The sequence below is a fragment of the Habropoda laboriosa genome, unplaced genomic scaffold (assembly GCF_001263275.1).
Source record: "Habropoda laboriosa isolate 0110345459 unplaced genomic scaffold, ASM126327v1 scaffold5, whole genome shotgun sequence".
Taxonomy (NCBI): domain Eukaryota; kingdom Metazoa; phylum Arthropoda; class Insecta; order Hymenoptera; family Apidae; genus Habropoda; species Habropoda laboriosa.
In genome coordinates this window covers 3,305,163-3,315,984 of record NW_017100161.1, presented here as the reverse complement: position 1 = coordinate 3,315,984, position 10,822 = coordinate 3,305,163, and the positions used below count along the sequence as shown (strand labels likewise).

The following is a 10,822-nucleotide window of genomic DNA, read 5'->3' as shown; positions in this document are numbered from 1 at the left end:
GGGTTCCCTTTTTGATGGCGCTTCTAACGTCTCGTAAATACGACTACTGGCAATAAGAGGGCAAAACCAGAGGAGTAGCGCGACTTTTGACGCGAGTCCACTCTTTCTTACTCCCCTCCCTCTCTCCCTATCTCCTCGTCTCTCTATCTCTCGTCTAACGACCTTCGCGCGTAACTACATACGTGTGTACACACGCGTGATCCCTTCTCGCTTTCCTCTTTCCTCGTCCTGTCAAAGGAGAGTACACCTGGTAGCAAGGAGAGAGGAACAAGTCAGGCAATCCCACGCACAATGTCCACGAAGAAGAAGAGGCCCTCGCGACGGTGTCATTGTTCGTTTGATTGCCGCTGGCCAGCTCCTGGCCGCTCACACTCGGCCCGCCTTTTATTAGTCGTCGATTAGCCTCGCTGTACGAGGTCCACGCGAGGGGAGCCCAAGCTACAACACGATGAAACACCGCGGAACTGCGTGACCGGATCGCCACGGGCCCGGTACAGGAAACCACCGAGCTTCTTCTCGTGAATCGACTGTCGATTCCAACGTTAGACGCTTCACCGTCGTTCCAAGATCGATGGATCTTCTTAGATGTTTGTTGAAGAGCTTTTTCTACGAGGTTAGATGGATTAGAGGGCGATAAATGATCGACCCTTTGAGCACTGATAGTTCGATAAATCCTCGAGACGCAGATTGTAAGTGGCTATAGATAGGAATGTAACGGAAGCTTTTTGGGACTTATACAGGGTGGCACGAGAAAATTCACAACTTTAAGGGTGGAGAAGGCAAGAGTCGAAAAATCAAAATTTTCAAATTTACGAACAATCTTGTGAACGTAGATTGAGAAGAAAGTTTCACGTAATCTTACTAAACTTACACTACACTACACAAAGTAGAGACTATAACTACACTCCACTATTTTACTCTTCGTTCAGAGTATCAATACAGCTTCCCAACCTCGTCCAACCGCAAACCGAAAAGTCTGATAAACCCGAGAAAACAGGAAACACGTCAGGCAATCCATAAAGTGGCATCAGACCGTGAGAGCCGTTCCTCACTTCTTAAAATTAGAATATTCTTCCGAGAATTCACCCGCATCCATTGGTCCAATTTAATTAGATGAACATTCAGAAGTGCAGGGCGAGCGGTAGAGGTCCAATAACAATAATAAAGCGTGCCAGCGGAAAAGAGCGGCGTCCATTAGTTAGGCTGGGAGAGAGATCTCTCCGAAGGAGGCAGCGAACCTGCTCCAGATAGAGAGCCAGCCTCTCCGGCGTGCAGCGTCATCGTCGTTCGTCCCGATACAAAGACAACGCCGCAGCGAGCGGGACGACCGGGCAGAAAAAGTGGCTATGCTAAATAATAGTCCTCCCGCCGGTTCGTTGCTCGCCTCTCCGGCTCGCATAGTTCATTCATGAATCCGGATTCACGGTGTGCCTTTAGAGGCGAGCTGGCCTGCGACCAGATATCGACCGCATTGAAAAACCGCGAGACGAAGTATAGAAGAAACTCTGATCTAAAGCTTTGGCTAACCCTCCTTGCTACCTATCAATATTAACAAGCAGATACTGATGGATGCGGATTATTACCGCTCCCCTTACTTATTCAATCTGTTAGGTTAGCATCCCGAGGTATGTACATTTCGTTAGAGTGTTGAAAAACCGGGATACAGATACTTCAGGATTTTACTTCTCTTTCGAATTCAATCGAAGGACGTTTCTTTTCTTTTCTTAAGCTGCAATTTTATTCGTAGCGTATGGAGAAATTCATGCGAAAGAGACTGTAGTGTCTATGAATATGGAAACGCTTTCTACACTCGTCCTCGCGCAATCTTACGTTCCCCTCTTCGACCATAAAACACGAATGCCGGATGTGGATACCTGTTCCCGTCAAAACCCACGAATTTGCGTAGGACACCGAGAATCCACCAACGAACCAAACTGCACCTTCCTTCTTTCGAATGGCCTCTACTCCCTAGCCCTACCATCCTCCCCGAAGATCCTCAGACGCGCCAGGTAGCCACGATACACACTTTTGACGTTAGGTGACGAAGGTGAACACGGATATTGGGCCTGTTAGCCGAGATCCAGCAGATAAAGACGAACACGGGCGTTAACAAGCGACAGATCCTTTTTTTCGGAAAATTTCTTTATCCTTCGGCTACCTTCTGCCTATCGTTTGGATTAGCAATCGGAATATTGGAAATCTCCATCGTCCAGCTGAGCAAAAATTTGAGAAACCAAGCTTTCTCGTAGATACGAAGATTTTACAATACCGTTCGTCCAAGCCGCGAAACGACGAGTCTGAAGATGGAAAGTAAATGAGATTTTCACGAACGAACACGGGAATTCCAGTTGTGCCAACTCGCGTCTGGCGATCTCGAGAAGCTTGGCGATCGAAGAAGGCCAGGTAAAGATCGATCGTGAGCAGTGTGAACGATCGAGACCAGTCGAACGCGGTCGAGAATCCCGGAATAGTCAAAGGACTCGCAACGATGCTCCCTGGACGACATGTCGGCCGCGTTTTTCTCGCTACCACCGCCTATCGAACGGGTTCGAACAGCTATTCAGGGGGTCGGTGTGTTGGTCGAGGAAAAGAAAGAGACCCGGTAACGGGATAAACGAGCGATCCAGCCACCGTACAGCACATTCCGATACGTAACGGAGAAAAGTGTGTTGTGTATATATCGCGGCCTGACGCGTACGCAACGAACGCAACGCGGGTATAAAAAATTTCCTGGAAACGATCGGGCCGAACGTGCATATAAAATTCGAGTAATTTCAACTCACGGGGCCGGCTCTGTCTATTCGCGGAACCGACGCTTCGTGGAAGCAGTAAAATCCTTGCATCTCTCGCCCGGCGAGATGCGTTTGCGTACGGACTCTTCGATCTTTCACTTGTACGCGTGCTTTTTCTGGGGTGAACGGGAACAGATTCGAGGACCAGGTGAGGAGAGCTTCTGGATTCATTTCCTTGGGGGTTTTTTCGGGACTTTTGTGTCACGAATCTTGCCAATATTTTTAATCACCACCTTGTCTCGTTTCTATCAGTTTTCTGTAATTTGGATACAAGAAGTATCCTTTTTCGTGAATTTCGGTCAACTTTATTCTCGTCCCTCGAATTGCATAAGAATCGAAGAGAACGAACTGGTAGACGGTCTACTACCTACCGAAAAACTTCACCTCCTACCCTCTACCATCTGGCAGCGCCATTTCCTGCTCGGAGAGTGCCTCCTGTAATCATTATTATTCGCGGCCAAATAGCCGGTGGCTCTCTCCTTCCCGGCACTGATTGGTCTCCCTATCTCGAAAATACCAATTCTCCGGAGCCATACCGGCGCATTAAAGCTCGTTCACCGCGCGTTCGGGGTTAACCATCCTCGCGTTCGCATTGTTCAATGGTCAACTGGAGATTTCACGAAATTCCTCAATCAGCATCACGGGTCATTAAGTCCAATTCTTGAACCTGACCACGATATTCGACGGAACCATTCGAATGTTCACCATCGAGGGAACATCTCGATTCACTTGCAACTGCGGGTCCTGGAACCCTTTCTGCAGAGGAACGAAGGACGACAGAAGGAAGCGAGGCGGGCGAAAAAAATTCAGAGAATACTGTAATAAGTGAAATTTCGCGAGAAACGCGCTGTGCCGCTAATTCGTTATCTCAGACACATAATTTTCATCTATCGACATTTAATATCGCACTGTCGACCCAGTCAAACTCATTCCGTGAAAAAATTCGATTCTCTTCCTCAATTTCTCATATCTCCACCCGTTACTTCCTACCAAACCCCCGCAAAAAATTCCCGCATCCACCACCACTACTACCCAAATTAAACATCAACCCCCAAAACCTCATCCCTCGAAAATCCAGGAAAGAGTAAGGAACTCCGACGCGAAATTAAAATGTCAAGCGAGATTCCAGGCGTTTCACGCGTCTCACGCCCGCATGCAACTTCCGCCAATTACCGCGCGGGGGAAGCAACGCGAAGCAGAAGAGGAAGCAGCAGTGGGGTGGGCGCGGTGGACGTGGTCGCGGCGAATGCACGGCGAATGCAAAGCACCGGCAAGGTCGCGATTCCGAATGAACCGAGAGAGTTGCCGGTTTGCCCCGTCACCTTCGCAGGTAGTCGAAAGCATTGGACGAAGAGGACGGAACCGGGGGGAAGGAGAGAACGAGACGAGCAGGAAGGCGGCCAGCCACCGAGTCGCGAGAGCGAAGGAGAAAGCCAGACGCAGAGGAGGAGAGTAGAGGCCCCGGGCGAGGTCACCCACCGCCCCCGCCGCCCCTCACTCCCCCGCACACCCTGATTACCCGCAGCCGGGGGCGGGACACACTGTAATGAGCATCGAAGAGGTGCTCAACTTCGACTCACGCCGCTTTTCCACCGGAGAATTCGAGGAAATGGGACGGGACGGGTCGGCGGAGGGACTTCCGTGGGTTTGCTGGAGCCGCTTCGTTCCTTCGGATGGTCATTGATAGGCAGAAGGTGAATGGAAGTGAAGTTTAAGCTGGTACGTGGCCCGTTACCGGTGTAATTGGGAAAAAAATCTGCGCGTTCCGGGGTACTGTGCAATACACTTCGTGTTAAGAGATATCGCATCGGTTATTAGGGAAGGTAGATTTTAAACTAGCTGCTGATACTGCGTCATAAAAAATTACATCTTCCTATCTCCTAGTGCACCTAGAGACCTACGAATTTCTAATAAATTTGCGTTAACAAAAATCAGTGACACGCTAGGATCTGAAATTGAACAAATAGAAGTAATTGAAAACGTTGAAATAAAATCGACAAATTTCGAAGCTTGCGAAATTCTTAAGCACCCTGTAAAATTCGCGTAAACCCGGTATACACACGCTAAATAGCTGTAACGACAGTCGGAAGTACGGTGATCGGAAAGACGGATCACCGGTAACGCGACCCCGATTCTTTAGGTACCCGCTGAGAAGGTCGCGGAGGAGCGTGAAGGAAGGACGCGTAAGAGGGGACAGGCTGAATACGAGAGTAGCCTGGCCTGCTGTCGTCGAAGACACCCGGATGATCGAGCGATGTTATTTTAAGTTTTCCGTGGGGGCTCTCCCATCTTGTCCTAATCGGCTGTCAGCCACCCCCGTGTTCTGGGGTCGCAGGCCACCCCCAGGACACGAGGACGTGCCGACGCTTACCTCGTACATGTGTTGCTACGTGACAGAGAGAGGAAGAACCGACGTCGAAGCAACAGAAGGAAAAAAGAGAGAGAAATCCTGACCCCCCCGCGGACAGAGATTCGCCCCTTTTGTACGAGGAGATTCGCGCGTAGGAATCATACCCCTCGAGGGGTCGGATTCAAAACGTTTTACACTCTCATAACCGGGACCTGTTGATTCTACCGCGTTGAAAATCACCACGCCACCCTTCTCTGCACTCGAAAAATCTTTCACCACGTGCCTCGTCATCGTGTGATTGACTCGAGAGAGCAAGCTTGCCTCTCTCGCATCACCTCGGCTATATATACGAGGACCCTTGATGACCTCGAAACGACGTTTTACTGGCTGATAAATTTCGCCCCTCCCTCCCTTCCTTCTTTTTGAACCTCTTAATGTCTTTTTACCGAGGCGAACTCTCTCGTCCGGTTGGGGAGATTTCATAAACGCGTTTAATCGAGCCTGCAGAAAGAGGAGAGATCCAGGCAAAATGGATATCACCGGTGTCGACGATTATACTTTTTTAATAGGCGTTCGCGAAAATTGGATATCAACGTTGCTGTAACGGCTTGCGCGAAATTTGTTACATTAGCATCGCGTACCCCTTCTCCTCTCTCCTAACAGTTTACGGTCTCGTGAGATAAGGCACGAAGTAAAACCCCGGTGTCGACCTATAAATATTCCGCAGGTTGAAACCCAGCCGGAATAAAGGGCATAATAAAAATTATCGCCGCGAGCGTTGGTGATACAGAAAGAAGGAGAAGAAGAAGGAGGCGGTGGTGGTGGTGGTGGAGGAGGGTTGCTGGCTGCTGAAATTCCAGCAGAGTCCTCGAACTCGGAATAGACCGTGAAGATGAAGTTGCTCCAGGAAAGTTCGGATGACCTCGCAAAGGGTCCTGCGGCTCGTTTGATGGACCTCTCCCCACTTTTTCACCTTCCTTCTCGCTCTCCCTTTCTCTTACTCTTCTTCTCAGCACCGTGCATTTCCACCGGATACCCGTTTACACCGAGTCGAGTTTGGTGGCACATATTATATACCTGCGGAAAGGAGGCAGAATGGGACGAAACCGAGGGAGGAGATGAAAGAAGACGAAGAAGACGAAGAAGAAAAGAGAGACGGATTTCTCGGAGGCAGCGTGCTTATTGCGTGATATTAGCCACGGTGGCTGCCGGGGTAATCATAATCTCGAAAGAGGGACAAAACACAGGCCCCGAATCGCACAACGCTGAATTTTACGACTTCTGGCATAGGAGGACAGCGCGACCGGATGCAACGCGACTTTTTACCGCCCTATAACGTCCACGGTCTTGATATCAACAAGAAGGTGCCGTGCCTCTCGGAAACCAACACCCCGAACCGACCTAACTCCGGATGATGTCGGTCTCTTGCATCGAATTGGATCGGGAACTCGAATTTTTCTCAAACTTAACTGCGGAGGAATGAATCCGTTTCTATCTTGGGCACAGAACAACGATACACCTTTTTTTAAAGGGAGATTCCTAGGTAAAGGGTTAAGACGAATTAACTCGTCGTTGATACACGAATGATTAGAACACGATAGTTTAATCACCGAGAGATTATTTATCTTTAATACCTGCAACGAAATTACATTATATTCTTCATTATATTCTAAAAATTTTGCATTTCTACCGAAGAAATAAGTAAAATTGAATAAAATTCAAGCCTTCTTCGATCTCGAAAAATTAGCAACGTTACTAGCTACCGACAAAGGTTACAATAATCAAAATATCAAACAACGACTCGCGTTCGCCATTTTTCGAATCGCGGCAGGAACCGCGAATCAAGCGGATCGATTCGAGGCGGCCGATTGGCGGTCTGAAAAGCGAGAGGACGTGAAATAAATCACCGTCCGGTCGCGCTTTCTATCTTTGAAACGGTCGTTCCGGGAATCCGATCTAATTTACGCGTTTGCATAAAGCCGCGGCCGCGGTTTCCAGGTAATAAAGAGAAAAAGGGAAAACGGCTGGTCGGGTGGGAGGAGGCTGGAGGCGTTACGTTGCGTTTCGCAATCGTCGTATGAAACCACTGTATTTCTGCCCGGGTTCAATGGAAAACCAAAGTAGAAAGGAGGATCTTCTCGTTTTTTCTCCGCGGAAGATACCTTGTAAAATCAGTTCCGCGATATCGTTTTTCATTTCTTTTCCAACCTCGTGCAACCGTACTTCTGTTGCAATCTTCCATAGGTTAAGAGATCCGTGAGAGTGACTCACCGTAAGGTCGATCCGCGACTGGCTGCTCGCACAGGTCTGCAACATAGGAAAAGAGAGACGAAAGTTAGTTAAAACGAACAACATTTCACGTAAACGCTAAATTCTTCTTTCAGCTATTCTTAGCAGTTAAACGCGAAATTCTTCGAGAGTGATTCTCAAAAGAGAATATCTCGAGTTCCATTTACCTTTCGTTCCGTTAAAGGATCTTTATTCGCATTCTTCGCCTTCGAGCTATCATTAACCAGTCATTCCGATTGTTTATTCACGACAATTTGAAAACGAGTGATCCCCCCCTCTCTCTCTCTCTCTCTCTCCCCCCTTACCTGTGTAATAACTCGACTGTAATCGGTGTACAAGATCGAAACGACACTCGAGGCCATTATCTTTTTCAATTTGCATACACGCGCGTATATACATATATGTGTACGTGCACTCGCGACGACGATCATTCGTTTCGAGCATCGTCCACGCTGCGCTAATAAAGGCCTTCGAACGTTTTTCCACTCCCCACCTCGTCCTCCTCTGTCCTCAACGTTAAGTAATTTCGAACGGGTTGCAAGATTGCTCGCAATTTGCGCTTTAACGATTGCACGCCGGAGGATTTCATATCGATTACGCTGTAATATCTTCATTCGCCGCGTCGGTGTAATGGAACATAGATAGAATCTTATCGACCACTTAGATTGGATAGAAATTTTCTGAATTTCTACAAGCCTTAGGTATCTCTTCAAATTTATCCTTTTCTTCTTCCTTCTCCTCCCAGCTGCAATGTAAAATAGTCGGGATCGGAGAGGGAAGAGAGTAACAACGTTCGTGAAATATTCGACGATCTCGTGGAATCTGGGCAGGTTGATCTAATTGCGAATTCTCCGTGGGGCAAGGGAACTGCGTAGAAAAAGAACAAGACGAGTTTTAAGGAGAGGTATGTGTTCCTATGGGACGAGGCAGATGGTAGATTGGTGAGATGTCTCACTCAAGGCGATCGTGTACAGGGGTCTAATAGAAGCCGCTAGGTAGGTCATCGGATGTCATAAACGCTCGACGAAGTTTCTTCGGTGGTGCAGCGCGTGTTAATGGCCTCATTAGATATCGCGGCCCAGTGACGTATACGAGCTGTCGTGGACCACCGACCTAAACTTGTAGCAGTCGCGAAGGAATAAGAATCGCGCAGCGGAGGCTTGTTTGTTTCAATGAAAAATTATGTGACAGTACTTGAGAACAGAATGCGTAAAAGCAGACAAGCGTTGGCGACAATATATTTCGAGAAATAACGCTTTTCTTCCGGAGTACGCCATCGTGATCGAAGGAACGTCGAAAGGTGGAAGATTGTAAAAATTGATTTCCCTCAAGAATTCTCGGTTGAATGTTAGAATTGTCGTGAAGCGACACGGACAGGGTCGTCCGGCAGGCAGCGCGATCAAAAGTACAGATTAGATTCGACAGGACAAAACATTCTGCATCTGGTATTCCGTCGGACCTGTCGTCGACGGCGCGACGGCATCGACATCGACAAAAGCGATGCAGATGATGTTCACTGTGCTTTCTAAACACCGAACACTAAACAACAATACTTAACCCTTTCGTCGCTGTTGGCGCCTACAGGCGCTTTGAAAATTTACGCACACGCCACTGTGCATTTCTAGCCTAATTATTGATATTGCACGTCTACCATCTGTCGCGTGCGTCACGTGCTAAAATCTGCCGTAACGAAAGGGTAAAAATGAGCAGCTATCGTCGTAACAACTCTGATCGAAAAATGAAGAGTTCGTCGTCTCGACCACCTAGCAGCTAAAAAAAAAACGAAACAAAAAGTAACGCGACATTTCATTTGGCTGGCTAGTTATCGCGCCGCCAGCAACGTTGTATTCTAATATTTCCCGCGAACCGCGGCTCGGTGCGCCATCACGAATTCTAATTCAGTCGCCGGTCATCCTGGGCCCTGGAGGTGCCAACGGGGTCGCACGCGATAGTCGATAAATATTAAACGACTTTCCACCTGCCGCACCGCGGCGACTTGCTTCGCCTCTTTCGACAGCAGCAACGCGCCACGAGGGAGGACGAGTCGAGGTGGAGAAGCGAGAGGGGAGAGGACTTCCGAGAGGGAGATCACTGAATGTTAATTAGCGAGGCGTGACAAGTGTTAAGCAATCCATCCATCTAGCTGCGTGCAAAGAGGGAGGAGCCTGGCTAACGCTCGGTAATTAACGCGACACACACACATACACCACGCACCATCGAACCAGCTCATCCGTCTCTCTCTGCATCATCGTCCTCCTCCTCCTCCTCTTCTTCTTCTTCATCGTTTCCCCTTCCTTCGATTCACCGGCAATTAGCCGTCGATTTAGCTGTTAACCCCAGACTGAAAAGTGAAACGGAATTTCGTCCGTCCCCTAACACGACGGCGAGTCCCCGGAAGTCGTGGTAGAACTCGCTTTCGCGGGACGTAACTGTATTTTCGAGCGATCCATCACCGGCTGGCGTCTCGTAGTGTTTGAAAACGCTCCAACCTGAGCATCATAACTCCCCACCACCTTTTTGATACCACTTACTTTCCCATTCAACTCCACGGATTGCGTAAAGATCACGAACACGAGTATCGTTATGATCTCTGTCACGTCCCTGCAGGACGATTCTTCGCGAAAAACTAAAACGAAAATGTGGAACAAGGTTTTCTCCATTTACAGGACTTTTGCTCGTGTTTTCGTTTATAAACACTGGCGAGCGGTGACTTGCTCCCTGTCGTTGCCCCACGAATTTTCAAAGCTGCTTTTCTCGAAAACGAAGCCTCGTTTGCGAAAACTTTATTCTTCACTTTCGACTCATTTTTTCACGCAGAACCATCCACTGATAATAGAGCAAGCATGAACGAGGAAATTTGTAATCGAGAGAGGTTATCGCGCCGATAATTACCGAAAAGAAACATGGAGCGTTTACCCGATCGAACCGATTAGCCTAACAAACGCAACGACAGCCGTTTCTCGCGATGATGTACGATACCCTCGATTCAATATATCTCCCTTCCTCTTCCTTGTTCGTACAGATTTACCTAAAGGGTAACGGGAAGAAAGGAGAAAAGAGACGCGGCTCCGGTACGTGTCAAAAGCTAGATTCAAATCCTGTCGAAGGCTCGAATGCCGGACGACGGGCGGTCGCCTCGTCGGATACGCGCGTTCTCGAACCCGTCCCAACGATAGATGTATCAGTGTAATTAACAACAAACAATGGCCGTGGGACGCGCGCGCTCGATATCGTATATTAATCGATTAGCCAGCTCTCGAGTTCGAGCCCCGGAGATATGCGCCGGGACCGGTTGTTAATCATCGGAGCGCGGGTGCGTTTGTACTCTTCGAGCCTTCTTTTTCATCATCGAGCCGTAAGTCGAACAGAGATAGAGGAGGCGAGATAGGAG

The 10,822-nt window shown here is 48.6% G+C and overlaps 1 protein-coding gene across 2 annotated transcripts in view; it reads right to left on the bottom strand.

The window, feature by feature from the left end:
* The window catches only part of LOC108578079 (POU domain protein 2-like), a 116,381-nt gene that overhangs the window by 83,128 nt on the left and 22,431 nt on the right, over positions 1–10,822 (bottom strand). For both annotated transcript variants that reach the window (XM_017941335.1, XM_017941338.1), the window contains exon 2: positions 7,414–7,449. In XM_017941335.1, the coding sequence (XP_017796824.1) occupies positions 7,414–7,449 (36 nt within the window). The remainder of the gene's footprint in view (positions 1–7,413; positions 7,450–10,822) is intronic.